Consider the following 19,937-nt stretch of genomic DNA (forward strand, 5'->3'; position numbering starts at 1 on the left):
TCACAGTAAAAAGAAAGTGAAGCTTCCTTTCATTTCTAAGGTTTTGTGTGTCAGGATGTTACTAAAAAATCATCTGGTCCCTTGAAGCCCCTAAAATGAGGCTAAAACAAACAAAAAAATCAACCTCAGGTAATCCAAAAACATTTATTTATTAGCAAACATTAAACAAAAATGCAGACGCAGTGTGTGGAAAAGCAAAGTGCACATTTACTGCTTCCACAGGAATTAACAAGGTAAGTAGCAGCAGGGAGTTCTCATTAAAATGCCCTGATCAACTGGTCATCAGCTGGTATAAGCACCACTATTAAAGCACATGTTTTGATAGTTTGCAGATCTGGAGCATTCAGGTACAAGGTAATACAATGCCGAGGACAAAAAGCATCAGCAATGAACTTATAAAATCACTTGTTGCTGCCCTGGAACGAGTTATAAGATCACTCCGATTCAATTTCATTGATATAGCACCAAATCACAACAGTTGCCTCAAGGTGCTTTATTTTATAAGGTAAGGACAATAATACAGAGAACACTCCAACAATCAGATGGCCTCCTCGTGAGCATTACAAACAATTTGAAGTCTGTCATCCCCCCTGAATGTTTTCACAAGTGCAAAACATTTAGGTGAATGGAGACCACAGCAAATCTACCCCAGGGTCAAACTGTACAATGCTCAGAGAAACTGCAAAAAAAACTCAATGTTAAAATTCATGAAGTAAGCTTAGAAAAAGATTGAACAAGTATAGTTTGTTTTGAAGGGCTTCCAGCAAGCTTTGTCTCACTATAAACAACATGGCAGCACAGCTTTGGTTTGCAAAGCTGCACCCGAACAAACCACAAGACTTCTGGGACAATGTCCTTTACAGGCGAGACCAAAGTGGTGATGTTTGGCCGTAATACACAGCTCCACATTTGGAGCAAACCGACCACAGCATGTGAGCACAAACACCTCTTACCAGCTGTGAAGCACGGTGGTGGAGGGGTGATGATTTGTGCTTCTTTTTTCTTTTTTTGAAGCTGCAGGACCAGGCGCCTTGCAGTCTTTGAGACGACTATGCGCTCCTCTGTTACCCAAACGTTCTAGAGACAAACGTGAGGCCATCTGTCAGACAGCTAAAGCTTAACAGAAATTGGTTCCTGTGACAGAAAAATGATACCAAACACTTTGAGTGATGGGACCTTAAAAGATGGAAGAGTGGGCCAAAATTTCTCCACAACAGTGGCTGTAAATGAAAACAAGCAAACATTTGAGTATGTTGTAGAGGAAAAAAATACAACAAACTGGGAAAAAATCAGTGAAACACTTCTTTGATTTCAAAATGATTTGTTTTAAAGCCGCCTTTTAAAACAATCCAATTTATCTAAGTTTATCCCACATTCGATTTTATTTCACGGCGTCTCTGTAGCTCTCACAGCATCACTCTTAAACGAACGCCCAGAGGTTTGTGCTGTGAATAAACACAGGAAACAGACTAGCCCACAGCCTGTGCGGCTCACCTCACTGTGTGACTCTCGTGTATTAGAATACAGTGGAAAAAAACAAGCAACCATCTGGATGGAAAAAAAACCCAGACCATTGAGCCGTGTCTGTTTCATCATGCATGCAGCGTGTACATCCGTGAGTAATGAAAAGGGATATTATTGGGAAAAAATCACTGTAATGAGATAACGAACATACATTTGAAATGGATAAAGTAACATTTATAGTTATTTTATTTTTAGATTCCTTCAATATTATTGTTTGACACATACATGTAACACTATTTCTTCCTATGAACTGCTTCTTAATTCATTCAGTACTTAGTGTGAGTCTTTGGAGTCTGTTTAAAATTCATTTATACACTCAGTCCATTTAATTGAAAATTTCCAAAGACAGTAAGGGCTTTCTCCTTTTAATCTTTGATATATTGTAGGTAACTCAATAGTTGAAGTTTCAGAATGGATGAGAGATGTGAAAAATAAAACGAAACTGCATAAAACGAAAAAAAAAACGGACTAAAACTCACAACAGCTGTACAGATTTAACTTTTTTTGGTGGCATTAGCCATCGAACAGGCTTTCATATGCAGTCAGCTGTGTGTTATTCCTGTGAGCTCTGACGTCTGAAGTGTAAGGTGGCGGGAAACACATTTATATCACATTACACTAAACGTGTGAATAATTTATTTGTAACCAAATCCTGACAAGGTTGGTCGTTTGATGTTGTTGTGGCATTATATACACCTCGATCGTCACTGGAAATAAATGCCTGGAAGGTTTTTCTTTGGAGATTCGCTGTTGTGCAGCTTTTCAGGCTTACACAACGCTTTGCCACAGCGGTTCATAGCTGTACTGTTTCCAGATTGGCACATTGCAGTGTGCGACCACTAGAGCGCAGCCTTAATGTGTCGAGAAGAGAGGAGGAGGGAGCAGCTCTTATGCATTTTATGGTGTAGAGATTTAAAAAAAAAAAAAAGATTCTTCCTTCTCCAAAATGTGTTCCCTTTTCTTTCTTTCTCAGCCTGTTACTGAAGGTGAGACAAACAAAGAAGTTAAAATACACATTTTTGTTGTGATTTTCAAATTCAGTGGAAAATGTAAGTGCAACCCTACATCTATCACAGCTTCAAACCAATAAAACTAAACATTCCTCCCGGGGAGTAAAAAATGGAAAACGTCGCATTTAAATCTCTTAAAGTAAGGACGACTCGCTGGAAACTTTATTAAGTACACCCGTTCTTGTTGCTTGTTAACAATCGCCCAATCATGTGGCAGCAACTTGCACGTAGACATGCTCAAGGCAACCCGCTGAAGTTGAAACTGAACACCAGAATGGGGAAGAAAGACAGGCTGGTGTTTCAGAATCTCCTAGTGTGCTGGGATTTTCCATTTCTAAGGTTTACAGAGAATGATCCAGAGAAAAGGAAATGTCCAGTGAGTGGTAGCTCTCTGGGAGAATGGCCAGTGAGCTATTAAAGCTGGTAGGATGGCAACAGTATCACAAATAACCGCTCATGTCAACCATGGACCCTTTTCTGGAGAAATGTGATCAATAGATCTACCAGCATCAATCTAACATCCGTTCTTTAGCTCAGGATACAATGGAGTCTCCCAGAAACACAGTTCACTTAGAGCCCTTCAGCACAGTATAAATGAAGCCCTTTTCATGTGGCTTCAATATCCTGCGAGTTAGAGTCCATAAGTTAGTTCATGAATCCATCAGCCTACGTGTCCTATCTGTAATTAATTCTTCACTTCTGACTGTTGCTGTCTGATTTAAACCAATCTACAGTTGTACAATCTTTTATTGGGGAAGAAAAACCCCTCTGGACTTTTCACTTCTCTTGATTTCTTTCTCTCCAAGGCTTTAGAAATGATCTGTGCTGAACAGTCGATTGCTTTTTTAAACAGAAAGGAATCAGAGTGCTGAATGATCTTCTGATTAGTCGTCTTTTTAGTGTTATTAGATTTGAGTGCCCGCATTTGACAACGTGGATCGCTTTATTTCTCTGAAGCATCTCAAATTTCTGGTTCAATATTAAGGTGGATTTATTCTTATTCACAGGAAAGGTCTTTTACTGTAGTCACTTGGACATGAAGTCACCATCAATGACCTACAGCCAACCCAATCTCACTATTGAGGTGATGAGCTCACTGTCATACATCATTCTAACAAATCCTTCTTAAAGACATATTTTTATGAGCAGGTCTTTTCTGTCTCATTTCACTGTTGTCCTTTATAAGCATCTTTTCCTGGTGTTCATTTTTAGATGTACTTAAATAGTTTGAATTTATTCTACATTTTATTTATTCCTCGCTTTTAATCTTGTCAGAATTATCATACCTAATATTTTAGTTTTCTCTGATGTTTGCAAGACAACAATACTGCATAAGTATTTATTGGCGTCTGATGGCTGCAAAGCACCACGTAGCAAAGCTCAGATCATCTCAAATTGTCTTTGGAGTGCGGGAGAAGGCCGGCGAGAACAAGGAAACTCCTCACAGAAACGCCCCAGAGAGGTGGTGGATTTGAATCCAGGACCTTCTTTCTATGAGACAACAGTGCTCAGCACCTGCTGAATCCATGTCATGAATACTTGCTGAAGGTAAAAGGGGATCTAACCTGATAGTAGTGAGGTGTATCTAATAAAGTGTCCAGTTAATGTCTTATTGTCAATTCTTTTGGTTGCAGTGATTATCTAATGATGCAACGAGGTAATTCTTACCGAACCTTCTAAACTTTTTGAGCCGGAAGTGAGAATTTAACCGTAAGAATTTAATTGGTTAAAGTTGCATAACCAAGCTGGTCAAACTGCCTAAAAAGGGTTGGCACCTGGCATAACTCATAAAGACTGCATTGTTGACATAGTTACGTGAGTCACCGATGACTCATGGAAAAAACAAAAATGTGCTTCAGTTGCCTCCAAGACAGCCAACTCACATGGACATTTTTCTATGAAAACCAAGAAGTGCACAAGACAGAGACGTTAAATCAGGTGTGATCATCAATCACTTTTATTTTAAAAAAAGAAAACAAACAAACACTGAAAATACAGCTAAATTTATACATGGCAGCGATATGTACAGGATATAAAAGAAATATTTTGCTGCTGTTAATGATCCAGCAGTGAGAGAGGGGATGATTGTTTTTCCTTTTGTGAAAGGCACAGGAGCTCGCTGTAAAGAACAGAGTGACACGAGGCACAGCCGCGTCACAAAAAAAATACTACCGGCAAGCAGCATTAAAATGTAGAGCGGGGTTTACACTGAAAGTACTGACTCTCTTAGCAGCCGCAGCGCCTTCCACAGGCTGACAGATGGGTTTTTATTTTTCCAGGCACCAGTTTATACTTCAGTAACATCTAAAAATCCAAATCTACTCCCCTCTCCACTAATTTTCAAGTTCTGTCATGTCTTATGGGAAAGCGTCTGCTGGGACCATTTTATCTGAAGAAAGCAGGGATTTTTTTCCCCCTCCATGTGGCTTCCAGCAGCACGAGCATCAAGTGTTTGTAAAATGCCTTCAAGTGTCATTCCAAACCCTCACCGTATCAAATTATAATTGGTCATATTTTAGAGAAACTATTCATATAATTTACAGCATTATACAAATAAAGATACAGTTTTAAACAAATACTGTACACTCTACAGTAAAGCACTTTACTAGGACCCCCCCCCCCCAAAAAAAAAACAACAACAAACAAATACTTTTGACAATAAGTTACTGACTATTGACATGGGCAAAAATAGGTTTGAAACATAATTTATAGACCAGCTTTAAGGGGTCACTCCTTGTTTCTGGAAAACGCACGGGTCCCAAAAACTAGATCATTTGGTCGGCAAGTACAATTAAAATCATGTGGCGATTGACGACATTTTTTTCAACAAAGACAAAGAAAAAACCCCAACCAAACAAAATAAAACAAAGCCCCCAGGGATCGGCACTCTAAACTGTACATGTAATGATTAAAATATGTTAACATCTAAAAAGCAGACTGACTGATTAAAGTTTATATGAAAAGGAAAAAAAGAGAAAGCAAACAATACTATAAACATTCAAATATTAACATTTTATACCAAGGAAGAAAAAAATGCAGTAAAATTAAAGTTTAAAATAATAAATGTGATGAGTACTCAACAGACAAAGCTGCCAAGAACAAGTTTCAATTGAAACTAAACAAGAACCTTTGTGAAAAAAAGGAAACAAGAATACTTATTTTTCACAAGGAAGTAGAAAGCAAAAGAAAGGTGACAAGATAAAAAAAATGTGTTATAGTAGTGATTGGATATGGGTCCTTTATCAGAAAACAACCCCAGCTCCCAGACACCAAAATACTCGCAGTATCCATCCATCGCAGGATCGGACAACGAAGGTAAGAGGCACACAGGGGCAGTTCTGTCAGGAAGTCTACGCAGATCATTTAAAATTCATAGAGAGCTTTCCATGACACTGGAAAAAGCTCTTGGGCGGGAAAACAGACATTTGTAACCAAACACATAGATGATGGGGTATCCTCCTCTAAATACCAGAAAACAGAAGGAAAGACGAAACAAAAATCTCACAACTCCTGCTTTCCTTTGTTACCTTGACTTTACATTCTCTTTGCTTATAACCTGTATTTACCAGGTTAAAAAGGCCTCAAAATGTGTAAAAATGCAGTCTACATGCAAACCCCCCCCCCCCCAAAAAAAATTTCTAAAATAACATAAAACGGGCGCAGTTAACCGATTCCACAATGATTTCGTGTACACATGCTGTAAGGTGGGTCTCTGGGAGTTGGGGTTGGGGCCAACAAGGGCGGTAGTGTCTTTACGAACTCCTTAAAATCTGTAAAGCATGTACTATAGCTCCAACATTGAGCTGCACAGTGAGTAAGATGGCATCCGTCGCGTGCTGCTGACCTAAATGCACCGATGCAAACAAGCAGGGAAGGTGAACTCTACAGAAAGATGGTTAACGGACAGATGCATCTGCACCTTCTGCTTATTTGTTTTTTTTAAAAAAGCGAAAAAAGGAAAAGAAAAGGTGAAGTGTAGCTGACAGTTGTAAACTGACTGGCTTAAGTCATAATTCATAGTGATTTACACTGTGGTTCTTTGTGGCCGGATTTGGGGGGGGGGGTTGGAGTAACGGAAAAGGAAGCAAACATGAGAAGTGTAACATTCTTCCAGTTTACGGCTTCTGATAACTTAAAAACATGAACTCATAGGTGTTTGTTGGGTCCATTCGAAGCATTTTCTCAAAAATGTCTCCAGAGGGCTAAGGCTAAGGAGAAATGGGTTAGAGCGGGCACGTAGTGAGAAGTGGCTCCGCGTGTCTAACCATCAAGTTAAATCAGCCTCTAAAAATCAGAGGTAAGATGTGTGTCGCATTTTCTTGCCTCTCCTCCTTCAAACCCAGGGCAGTGTTCCAAGCCGCCTACACTGCAACATTTGGCGGTAACCACGTGGCCAAAAATGAGTGTGGAAGCTCTGCAACGCTCCCCCAGGTCTGTCCCAGTCTGCATCAAGGGCTGCTGCCTGCTTCCACGTCACTGTTGGGAGCACCCTTGTAAATTGGGGCATTGTTCTCCACGGGGAGCTCATATTTGCGTGGGGGTGGCTTGTTGCCGCTTTCGTTGCTGTTTTTAATGCCATAGAAGAAGTAAATGGCAAAACCTGAAGAGGGAAGAAGAAGAGGCGGATGGAAGTTATAAAACGGGCACATTAATGTGGAGCAATAGAAGTAAGGACAGGATGTGTAGTGCTCGAACGTACCCAAAGCCATCCAGACGGTGAAGCGGCACCATGTACCCAAGTCCAGCTGCATCATGAGGTAGATGTTGACGAAAACACTGAACAGGGGCAACCAGGGAAGAAGAGGAACCTTAAAGAGACAGAGGCCAAACTTAAGACGCTTTCTCAAATAACATCGTAACAACATGTGCCAAAGGCGTCCAGTCAGTCTCAGAAACAACAACGTCCTGTGCTTCCAAAAAATGGAAAGTTACCTTGAAGGTGAGAGCCTCTTTGCTCTCTGGCTGCCTCCAGATGATGATCACGCAGACGGCACAGAGCAGAGCTAAAATAATGCACGGCGCCACCACACCCGAATATCCAGCGAGCAGCTCTGGCAAACAGTTGGCCAGGATGACGCACAGGACAGTCATCAAAATCGCTGCAGGGAGAGCAGGAGATGAAGTTACTTACACTGGTTACTTCACCCAGTTTATTCTGATCTAAATCAGATGATGAGTTTGTAAGCTTGTAGCTTTCCCATGCGATTTGGTTTGTTTTCACACAGAGAAAAATCTCAGCAAACTCCAAGCGAACCAAAATGCATCACTACAAACCACGTGAGTGTTCAGATAGCTCATTGTGTCCGTGCTCCGGACTGTGACAACATGGAGAACTTTATGTTCATTTCACAGCTAGCTGCTAGCCCGCACAGACTTTTAGAGATCTGTAGCACCTTCCCGCATTGAGAATACAAAGCATATGTGGCTATGGGGCGTTCTGTTAGGTAGTAGGTTTGGATCACATTCATGAACTGAAAACAGCGGGTTTGAAACCACCCTAAAACTCCAAAGGAAAGCATACATTTCATCACACTTGATTGTTTTAGCCTTCTCGCTCACACACTTACAGATGACAGCAGTTGTAGCGTAGACAATGTTCCCAGACAGGACTGTGGGGATCTTTCCACTTGGGCAGAAGAGCAGCTTGAAGCTGAATGTCTCTTTTAGTGGCCTCTGATCCATCTCCATGTCATATTCATCGCCACTCTCCCCTCCACTCACAGGCATCTTCTCCGATTCCTCCATAAGCTTCTCCAGCTGGCTGGGTGAATTTAGGGTACCTGGCTGATACCTAGAAGCATGAATGAGAGACTTAACATAGACGTCACACACAACTGCTTCTGCTACTTTAAATATATTGCTTCCTGTTTATTGCTACTATGAAAATGAGCCCACAGCCAAGTGAGAGGCAGTAAAGCTTCCTTGCCTTCACCCTTGTTCTTTGGCTTGACACGGATTATGATATAACTGTGCTTTTAAACTTATGGGTGCTTGCCAATGGCATTAGTGCATCAGCTGCTACAGAGTATTTAACACATGATTACCACTTCACAAGCCTCTGCGTAAATTTGATGGTGGAGAATAAAGGTGCTTACCTGAGAATGAGGACGCAGATGGCCACTAAAGAGTACGCCAAAAGGGTTCCAATGGACATGAGGTCCACCAGAGCTGCCAGGTCGAACAGAAAGGCCATCAGAGCTGGAAGGAGAAGTAAGACCAGATCTTAGACAGCTGCAGGCACCAAAAATATCAGTATTTGCAAAACTAGTATTGATCTTGACATGTCAGCCTGTGAGATAGGCTGCTAGACAGAGCTGAGGCAGCAGGAAGCTCTGTGAACTTGGAAAACAAGCAACAGATACTACTGGTAACAGGAGATTGATACCAGCAGTATCTGTACATTGATACAGCAAACAAAGAAACAAAGCAAACAAATCTGCGTGTCCAAAACATGAAGAGAAATATGCCCAAACATAAATGTCTCTGAAAGTTGTATCTTTATCTTACCTGCAACAATACCAGAAACAATGGTAGCCAGGACAGGGGTCTTTGTGCGAGCGCTCATCTTAGACAGAAATCGGAACAGCAGCCCGTCCTCTGCCATGGCGTAAATAACACGGGGCATAGGGAACATGGAGCCCAAGAGGCTGGGGGAGGATTGGAAGTTTGCATTAACATTTTACAGTCATGTGAACATAAACATGTTAGATGTTTTGGGTTATCCCTTCCTCACCTGGTGGACAGAGCACAGAGAGAACCGACAGCCACGATGTATCGAGCAGGACCCCAGCCGACAAAGCTGAAGGCCTCGGGCAGAGGACTCTGAGTGTTCAGCTGGTAGTATGGCATCATCATGGTGAGAGCGGCAGACACGCCGAAGTAGGCGAAAAAGCAGATGAGCAGCGAGGCCACGATGCCAATAGGTATGGAGCGCATGGGGTTCTTTGCCTCTTCGCCTGAGGACAGCGGGGAACACAAAGCAAGAGAAAGATGAGCGGAATCCCACTGGTGCGCCTAAATAACCCTTGAACGTCTTGACACGGTGGGTGACACCGCTCACATTTCACTGAAAGTTGCATCAGCTGAGAATTAAAAGATAAGAAAAAGAACATCCTTGATAGACTAAACAAAAACAAATAAATAAAAGACTTTTAAAAGCTGATTATGTTAGCGTGTGCTATCCAAGGGCGGGGTTTTCCCCACACACCAGAGTTCCTGGCCTTACAAAGGAAAAGTTTTATGTAACGCAACACTCTTCATAACCATCGAAACTACTTACTTGTTGTGGCAATGCAGTCAAAGCCCACAAAGGCATAGAAGCACGTGGCTGCACCGGACAAAACTCCGTTAAGTCCAAATGGGGCAAATCCACCAGTGCCGTATTCGTTCTCCAACCTGGGAGGCAGATGAGGAGAAACATGAAGTTAAACAATAAAAGAGGATTGGATCAGAGAAGTAAATCAGCCATCAAACACTCACTTCAGCTCCCTGCTGCCATTGGTGCTGTTTATGAATTCCCTGTAGTCGTTCTCTGTGAGGTGCCAGTTATTAGTGTCCCCTTTAACGAAGCCGGAGATAATAACGAACCCCAAAACCACCAGATTGATCCCAGTGAAGATTTTGTTCACGAGAGCCGACTCACTCACGCCAAAGGCCAGAAGTCCTGAGGGTAGGAAGTAGACGGAGACAAGAGAGAAGCTTCAACAACACATCCTGCTACGTGGGTGGACATTTTCATACTTCACTTCCAACAAACCATCAGTCAGCGACACCAATTCATTCTAACACTGCTACTGGCAGGCCACACTAGCTGTGATGTTAGTGTGAAAACTGTTGTCTGTTGTGCAATGATTTGGATGCAATGATTGCAATCGGCTACTTTAGCGCGGTGTGCAACGACCAAGCTGACAGCCTAATTTTAAATGAGAAAAGTACTCGATATTGGAGGTTTCAGTGGGTCATCTTTGGAAGAATAAACACACTTGTATCCATTAAAATGCTACTAACAGTAAGGGTCTGATGCTCAAATAGCTTCATGAGTTTAAAGCAGTTAAAATGAAGGCGGATAGCCCTTTATTGGACTGCTCAAGTTTTTTTATATCCCAAAAACATCCTTATTATTGAGCAAGTTATCCCCTCATAGCACTAAGAATAAGCAGACTCACCAGTGAGCAGCAGCACCAGGATGAGGGCGAACAGGTCCGGGTACTCTGCCAGCACCTCGCCTGGCACCTTCATTGCCATGGAGGCTTTAAAGAAGCCCGAGATCTTTTGTTCCACCAGGTTGTCAAAGGTTGAACTCCAAGCCCGGGCCACACTGGCTGTACCTAAAAGAAGGAAAAAAAAAAAATACCAGACATTATTTAAGAATATGGTGACAAGATATGACTCCTAATGTGTGGATTTCTATGGCACATCTCAGTCTAGTGAAACTGAGGCTCACCTATGACATAAGACAAGATGAGATTCCATCCTGTTATGAAGGCCCAGATTTCTCCGACTGTCACATAGCTGTACAGGTATGCGGAGCCCGTCTTAGGGACACGGGCGCCAAATTCGGCGTAGCACAGGCCGGCCAGCATGGAGGACAGAGCGGCGATGAGGAAGCAGAGCACGATGGCGGGTCCCGCCTTGTCTCGCGCGACCTCACCAGCGAGGACGTAGACACCAGCACCCAGCGTGGAGCCCACTCCCAAGGCAATGAGGTCCAGGGTGGACAAGCAGCGGGCGAACTGGGTCTCTACACTTGACAAGTCTAGTTTCCTGCGACGCAGCAGGATTTTTCCAAAGGTGGACAGATGGCTGGTCATGTTTGCTGTGACTGTGTGTGGGCGCAGAAGCAGGCTATGCGTTTTAAATCCTTCTAGTGTGAGTGCGTGTGTGTGTGATTGACACAGCTTAAACAGAACACGTGTGACCGGCAGGTACAGGAGAAGTTTGGACAGATGGGATGGGTAAGTTACTCGTCAAGTATTGCTCCCTTCGTGTTCGTATCAGCCAGGCCACAGTCGCTTCACAGAGATCAGAAAGTAGCAAAGGCTGTGGTCACAGAATTTTGCAGCAGCAGCAGATTACCTGTGAGGAAACACAAGAAAACAAGAGCTCAAAACAGGGCGCTATTCAGTACGAGCCAGAGCTTACACTTCTTACAGCTTCTTGTGCTTGGCATGGTGCAGAGGGATTATGAAAACCTCGCTTTTTCCAAGTAGCAATGTTTTTTTTTTTCCAGGAAAGTGTTCAAACTGGCGGAGAATATATCAAATCTTGCAACACAATCGCTCCCAGCTGGGCTACACAAATAAATTGTATCATATGCAATGTCTCGGCAGGTTTTTAGGTGTGTTTCAAGTGAACCGAGGTAGCCCCGGTGATGTTGCAAACTGCACTGGAATACTACCACCTTTTAAAGCATAGTTACACATCACGAGACACAGTGGGACGCAAAGGAACCATGAAGACAAAAGAAATCCGAGCGTTATCCTGTTAGGCTTTAATCAAATCTCAAGTTTGCCTGGACAAATAAACTCTGGGGCGATCGTGGCTCAAGAGTTGGGAGTTCGCCTTGTAATCGGAAGGTTCGAGTTCGGTTCGAGCCCCGGCTCGGACAGTCTCGGTCGTTGTGTCCTTGGGCAAGACACTTCACCTACTGCCTACTGGTGTTGGCCAGAAGGGCCGATGGCGCGATATGGCAGCCTCGCTTCTGTCAGTCTGCCCCAGGGCAGCTGTGGCTACAACTGTGGCTTGCCTCCACCAGTGTGTGAATGTGAGAGTGAATGGGTGGATGACTGGACGTGTAAAAGCGCTTTGGGGTCCCTAGGCGGGACTAGTAAAAGCGCTATACAAATACAGGCCATTTACCATTTACCATTTACCTTCCATGGTACACACCCCTAAAAATAATACATTTTTTCGATACAACACCTAACCGTATTCCTCACCACTCCCTTACTGCGAGAAAATATGTCAACTAGCAGCTAGAGGTAGACGGGGAAACGCCTGGGAAAGTGTGTGCAGTGGTGATGGGGGTTGGTCAAACGGAGGACTACTGCTACATAGGTTCCAGCACAACCTCGTGACAGTGCCAGTTCACTAATCAGAATGTAATACACTGTTTTCACTGTCACATGCATTATCAGTGATCTGATTGAGGAAAAAAATAACACAATGAACCACCCCGAAGGACAGCAGCAACACATTTTGTGACAGTTGTGGGTTGATTTGCCAAGATCTCACAGGGTGAAAGATAACCATTACACCAGTTTCTTCGACAAACAAAAGCAGCTTCATAACATGCCAAGGACACTTTATGCAACATGTAACCTAAACAGACACTGTTTTTCTGTTTGTCTGAGGGGGACTGGACACATTTGTATTGGCAGAAGCAGGAGTGACGTCAATAACTGAGTGAATGTAACTAAAAATCTGGGGTTACTGACACGTGTACGTGTGTCAAAAAAAGTGAGTGAAGGTAATTGGCCGAGACCTCCAGTTCAACAACCTTTTGTACACTGTGTGTACAAGCAACACCCTGAACACTCCCAAAAAATGTTGCCTGACCACCTTCAGTCTTATTTAGATTATTCAGAGTTCTCATACTGCCGTTTGAGTGGTAAGTCTTGCTTTGTAAAAGTAGCTGTATTGGTAGTAGCAGCAGTAGTAGTAATTTGATTATCTAAATAAGATGTCTTTTAATCCAAATGGAAAGCAGAAGAGAGAGAAACCCATGTGCTTAAAAACTGGTTAGACTGGTTTTGGCTTTACGCAGCACTAACAAAATGCTAAATGTCAGTCTTGCAGCTCTTGCTGAGATTAAAACCAAAATAAACTGATCGCCAGCAGCCAGAACTCACTGTCGTGCTGCTAACTCATGCAAGCTTTTCAGAAGTAACGTGTCACTTTGTGGGGTTAAAGCTGTTAGATGTCCACAGAAAAGCTACACGGAGACCAGAGATTTGAAAATCGAGAAGGGTGTGTGACAGAACGGCGGAGTGTGACTTGCAGGAAGTAGCAATCACACATTTGTCTTGTCTAAAATGGCTCAATACATCATGTCGTTGTGTTGTTTTTACACCCTTTTTTCCCCGTGGACGTGGTTTCTGCAGCGTCACTGAGATTACAAAGAAATATTAAACTTTACATGTTAGATGTACTCACTCTCTGTTATTTACAGTAAACAGTCTTGTACGCACATGCAGGTCCACGAGGCAAAAACATGCTCAGAGCAATAAGAACACTGTAAACGTTTATCTTATCAGCAAAATACTACACTTGGTTGTATGGTTGATGGTTAACCATGAACATTTCAGCAAAATAATATACTGGACCAAGGTGAATGATATTGCATCATGAGGCATATCTACTTATCCAAAAGAACAGAAAATACAAAAACATTGAGCTTTTTGGTGATTAAAAGCTCACACAACTCATTAGGGCAGGGTTTGACAAATTTAAGTCCAGCACTGGGCCCACAGGCCGCACCTTTAAACTATAAGATTTGACAAACAATAATCAAGAACAATCAATGAAACATTCTTTCTTGGTGTGCAACTGATCTGCAGTTTCTCCAAGAGAAGGACTGAAGTCAGGATGTTGAGGGCGGAGCAGCGTTAAAAGCTACGCGTCTGAGGCTATTACTGCAACGACACCCGATTCTTTCCCATGTCAGGCCTTTCAGTTACTTCAGAGATCAGTCTACAAAGAGGAGGAGGAGAAGTGAAATCCTAACCCAGCGGCAAAGATCGGACTGAATCAGCGGCACAGCGAGGACGGCCACATCAAAAACGCCCTTTAATGCCTATTAAGTGTGTAAAAAACTGAAGAAGAAGGGCCACACAGTACCATTTTGAGCAGTGCTGTTTAAGTGTTTTTGTCCTGCACCTTCTGTCTAATGAGCTTCAGGGATAAAATACATAAATAAAAATAGGAAAAAAAGTCCCCTGCTCACATCATGAATGTATTAAAATCTCTACTGCTTTCACACATTAGGGTGAAGTTCTCAGAGTGAAATTGAATCCATGCTGAGAACGTGACCACTAGAAACTAAAAGAAAAGAGAAAAAACAGAAAAAAAAACCCCAGACATCAATGGGAAGCTTCTGAAAAACTGCAGATGCTCAAAAGAAAAAAAAAAATCAAAAATATGACTCGAGAAAAAGGAGAATCGAGAACTATGGCATGTACAGTGGACTTTTGAGGCTTGGGCTTCTTTATCTTTCTGCCTTGAGAACTTATTTCAGGTGTATAATTTCATAAAAATGAAAGCAATGTACATTCAGCTGTGGCGGCATTATGATCCAATTTTAGTCTTTTTCCTTTTCCCCAGCTCCCACGATGTTTCAGCACAATGACAATATTCTATTAATACTGCAAAAACAACAGAAACTGACTATCAAAGCATTTCTAGGCTTACTATTTCAAAAGAGAATATCCTGTCTGGTACAGTTAAGTGTCGGGAGAAAAAACTCAAAACACTGTCAAACAATGAAATAAAAACAACACAGAGAGCACCTGACGACTGCCATAATAAACACTCTCCCCTCTGAAGACTGATGGGAAACTGGTACATGGTGGAAATGCTCCCGCTCCCCACTTGGTGTGACATTCCAGCAGCATTTCCCACTCGCACACCAGGAACTGAGATCTAAGGTGGTCGGTGTCCTGTCAATAAACATTTATTACCAAACTACTGTGCCCGACCGGCCTTAGATCTCCTCGGGGGTTCACCCAACGCTACACGGGACCCTTCAGTGGGGACAATGGCAACCGTGCAAAAGGGAATGATTTTTCTTCTTTTTAGGACACACATACACATACATGTACGCTCTTACTGTTTGAGCATAATTAAGGGTGGTCTCATTAAAGCGAGCCACCATAGCCCCGGATGCCACCTCTGTCACGTCAGCTTGTTGCTAATCTTTCCCTTGTGGTTTTCACGAGGGTGCCCGTTTGTGCAAGTGGGGCAGGTTGTGTGGAGGTGTGGCTCACAAATGTACCCTCTGCATGTTCCACTAGCCCACACACGCCTGTTTGAAAGACTAACGTTATAACCAGCAGGGGTTTTTTCCTCCCTTTTCCGTCTCCCCCCCCCCATGCTCCTGCTATTAAAGTGAAAACACAAGCCTTTCACTGGAAAGCCAAAGATGATGCGTGAATCTTGTTGCCAAGATCACTTCTGTGTTTGTTATTTCTTTTTTTAAACTAAGCTTGAGCACTGTTGTTGTTTTTTTGAGGACCAAACTAAAAGGCTCTTTATGCTGGGGGACTATGACCAGCAGCAGCTGGGCCAACAACGGTCCGGTTACAACAGGCTTCAGGGATAATAGTCCTGTTACTTGACTTAGCATTGGCGCAAGTGCTTCCAAGGACTAAGAGGATTATTTGAAGTAGTAACAAACCTGCTAACCTCATTACAACCTGTTGCTGCTCCTTATTCTATCCTCATGAGCAACACATGGCTTTGTTTTGACTGCCACTGTTGACAAATAACCACTGCTGCTGATAGTGATACCGAGTCAAGCTGTGTCTTCACTCTATGCTGCTCACTAGTTTGTGAAATCCACTGCTGGATTTATATAGCAAAATATTGCCAAAATAATCCACATATTTTGTGTTACTCCCTAAATATCAACTGCAGTTAATCTGTGGGGTGCAGCAGTTGAACAAACACCAAGTTCAGCTCCCTGCAAAGTGGGGCCGGATCTATTTGGAGTGTACATTGCATCGCGGCTTGCTCTACATCCTCTCAAACACGACACAGTGTTTTTATTTCCCGGCTGTTTGAAGCCAGGAACAGTACATTTAGACTCCGGGACAATAAGGATGATATGAGGTGCACAGCGGGTTAACAAAAAGGCCGAGTGAAGAAAGACAAACCATGGAGACTGAACTGAACGACCCCACAGATCACCTGGCGGGGAGACCACCCCTCTTGCCAAAAACCGGACTCGCTGTGAAATGGAATGTGACAAACCGAGAGCCTGCCCGCTTTCCCATGACCACTGCCAACACCATTAACATCATCAGATATGACAAGAGCAGGACAAAACTACCAATTTGTCACACATTCACGCCGAAATGTGCCGCATTGTAGCACAACAGACGTGCAATCTTTCTTGAGTTTACAGCATTTGCACCCCCCACCCCCTTTCCCTGTTATTGAATGTTTTGATTTAACCATAGTCAAAATGTTCCCAGAACATGTCACATGAGCATGAAGACCCTTTGATGTGGACTAGCACACACCCTTCCTGCAATGACACACACACGTGCACACAAAATTTGTGTTTCACTTCAATTTATGAGCATTTCATTCAACCAACCAATAATGAGAGAAATCATTCACTCTGACTAGTACAGCTTCACACTGCTGCAGTTTATCGGGTACACCCTGCTGTAAATCACAGCTCTGATGGGTTTTGTTGACTCTGAGAAATATTAGTAATATTTAGTTTGATGCAAATGGCGTGAACAAAACAAACAGAAGGAAGCGTCCCACAGAAACTGGACGGATACCTCTGAAAAACAACATTGAGCTGTAAGATTTGTGTTGCTATTCAATTCAATTCAATTTCTTTATTGTCCCACAAGGGGAAATTAGTTTAGCAGCAGGATAAAAAAAATAATGTGTCGTTATTATATTATTATACTAAGAAATGGCGACTTTGTTTTGTTTTTTCAAAACCGAATTTCCGCAATTTCCGCGGTCTCCTGATTTTTTTTTTTTTTTTGCCCCTAAAGTAACGTGGCATTCTGGTACAAGGTTATACAACCTCTGCACCTGATCCCTTGAAACCACAATAACGCAGTCAAGCAGGTGTGAATACTCTCGACACACACTCTTATCTAACTCTACACCCTTGTCTCCAATACAATTAATGCAGTTGATCATTAGTTACTCCAGCTAAAGCTTGGCTTTCAACTGGCTGATGCAACACAAATGGCACACCTTCCCGAGGTGTCATTCTCCGGAAGGAGAACGTCTCTCCCTTTGCCATTCGCGCACGAGGTTACCAGAAAAAAAACCCCCCAATAAAATCACGAGTTTAAAATAGTTTTACCCACGAGCAGTGCCGACGTTGTTCAGCTGTCCATATGGATAAAATACCCCATCTGTCAAGCGACCGAAACACCACTGACCTACCTACGTGGCGGGGAAGCTCTCGTGTGGTGCCAGCGTTGCTTTCAACAATATAGGAAGTGCAGCAATTGGCTTTAATACATTTCATACCTGACGCAAGAAAGCGGGAAATTGCGGTGGTTTTAACGTTGGTGATCTTTTTAGGTGCGGCGTTAGGACTCAGGCTTGGATTTAACAATCTTCTGGATAACGTTTGCACATAAAAGTAAATGTTGCATTGGTATTCAGTGATTAGGCTTTACAAAACAAAATCTTACAAATCGAGTTCTTGCAGTGGCTCTGGTTGGGTATGCTCAGTTTAAATATGCACGTAAAATAGCCAAGTTGTTATTATTCTTTTTAAAGATTCGTGTTCTTTGAGAACAATGCATGCGATTCTCAAAAATTCGGCGCTACGGGGGTCTTTAAAGGCACCATTTACGGTCATCCCACGCCTCTGTAGCACGCTAGTAGCACGGCGTGCTAGCCCACCACGACCAAAACAATGAATGAAAACCACGATTAATAACACGGATAAGCGTCCGAGTGTGCTGAAAAGAAGATGGAAACAAATTAAACACATTTTCCACAATGGTCGCCTTTCATTAAGTTTCTTGTTTCTGCTCAGTTTTCCGGGTAACGTTACCGGCAGACAGCTGACTCCCCGCTCAAATGACAAATTAAAGCGGAAAGTACAGTGAATAACCGGGACACTTTTTTCACGCTCGGTTAGAGAAAAAACACATTGAAATATTTGACTTTAAAACATAATAAAGCTGCTCAAGAACAGTGTCGTCCTGCTCTTGTCCAACATTGCGCCAATTACATCCGACAACACACGAGGAGGATTGCATCAGTTTACTATATCGTAAGTACAAGCTCGAATGTAGATAGAAAAATGTCACTACAGCACATCTTAGATTAAAAACGCGTTTCTGTTGTGTTAAATAAAAGCCGATGTCGTTACCTTTAATGTCTTCTGGTGGTTTTAAAGTGAGTGGAGAGAGGAAGAAAGACGACAGATAGGAGCGCTGGTGTCGGAGCAGATGATGAAACTACCCGCTCTCTGATGCGGTTTTTACCAGTCGCGAGAGGATGTGTACAAGTGACGTCATCACAAGGTGGAGCTTTCCACTCATGAATGGAAGTTAGAAGCCTGTAATTTCTGAAAAGGCAGTAGTGAAGTAATCTTTATATATTAATGTATATTGTATACTTTGATATACTTTATGTCGCCTACAAGTGCTTTACAGACCAAATTCGGGATGAACAGAGAGACTGTATATGAGCGCATGCTGTAGTAGCGATGCCCATATTTGGATCCCCTCGTGGAAAGCTATGTATAGGCTGTGACTCCGATCGTGCACTATATCCGCTGCTGCTTTGTTTCGCAGATTAAAAGAAAAAAGGTGGGAAATATAAACAATTTCTTTCATGTGTATGTGCACTTGGTGACCTGCGCATTCTTGAAGGTCAATGGTGTCAAATAAAGTAATTTCAGCTCGAGCTGCTCTTATAATACACACTTATTTAGGTTTAATTATGCAATAATAATAATAAAAAATGTCATATCACATGTGGCCTGATGAAATTCAAATAATCAAATTATGTATCTCTGATAGTCTGTTCGCTGCCTCTTTGCAGGGTGTGTGTGTGTGTGTTCAGATAATCAAATTATGTTTCTCTGATAGTCTGTTCGCTGCCTCTTTGCAGCGTGTGTGTGTGTGCACTGCAGTTTACAGTGTGTAGCTGCATGGATGAGTGCTGGTCTGTGTGGCATCATCTGTGACGTCTGATGCAACGTGAAGACCGAGTGGCATCAGAATTAAAGAAATGCCTCGCAGAGTGAACAAAATTGCTGAGTGGTAGCTTTGAAAAAGTATAGAAGATAGCTCAGTATTGCATCAGGCGGACTTTACAGTATAATAGTGATCTTAGGAATGGCACATAAGCAAAATATTTCCACTGCTGTGACACATGTTTACATCCTAACCCACTTCTTGGACACGAATGTCATGGTAACTTGGGGCTTTTAAGTATTTTTTTTATAATTTGTTTTGTTTTCTTGTTAATTGATCTTTTTTCACAGTGATTGTACAATATACAAATTTTAAAAATAGGAACGTTGTCTTTTAACTTGACAATGGCAAAGCCTGTTCTCATTGGTGAGGAAAGACTTTGTCAGCAGATTCTAAACAACTGCAGATTCAAAGATCATCAGTTCAAACCAATCTAAGTGTGAGATATTTAGATGTGTCACCACTGTGTTAAGATCTGGAAGAAGACCCA

General features: G+C 42.5%; 1 protein-coding gene across 1 annotated transcript; it reads right to left on the reverse strand.

The window, feature by feature from the left end:
• Positions 1 to 4,463: 4,463 nt before the first annotated feature.
• On the reverse strand, positions 4,464 to 18,728 carry slc7a3a (solute carrier family 7 member 3a). Its single transcript, XM_006784937.3, has 12 exons — positions 18,616 to 18,728; positions 10,978 to 11,609; positions 10,700 to 10,861; positions 10,014 to 10,197; positions 9,814 to 9,929; positions 9,268 to 9,490; positions 9,042 to 9,181; positions 8,630 to 8,732; positions 8,102 to 8,325; positions 7,467 to 7,633; positions 7,234 to 7,342; positions 4,464 to 7,134 (listed from the first exon to the last, which is right to left on the reverse strand). Exons 2-12 carry the CDS (start codon positions 11,342 to 11,344, stop codon positions 6,983 to 6,985), a joined length of 1,947 nt encoding a protein of 648 aa, XP_006785000.2. The 5' UTR covers positions 11,345 to 11,609; positions 18,616 to 18,728; the 3' UTR covers positions 4,464 to 6,982.
• Positions 18,729 to 19,937: the final 1,209 nt, after the last annotated feature.

The sequence above is a fragment of the Neolamprologus brichardi genome, chromosome 10 (assembly GCF_056152115.1).
Source record: "Neolamprologus brichardi isolate AB-2024 chromosome 10, ASM5615211v1, whole genome shotgun sequence".
NCBI lineage: Eukaryota > Metazoa > Chordata > Actinopteri > Cichliformes > Cichlidae > Neolamprologus > Neolamprologus brichardi.

Coding starts and splice junctions, on each gene's coding strand:
- slc7a3a (XM_006784937.3), bottom strand. CDS start 11,344: ATGACCAGCCATCTGTCCACCTTTGGAAAAATCCTGCTGCGTCGCAGG. Junction 8,733..9,041: donor TGTTTCTGGTATTGTTGCAG/GTAAGATAAAGA, acceptor TTCTCCTTCCAG/CTCTGATGGCCTTTCTGTTC. Junction 7,135..7,233: donor CACCGTCTGGATGGCTTTGG/GTACGTTCGAGC, acceptor TTCCCTCTTCAG/GTTTTGCCATTTACTTCTTC.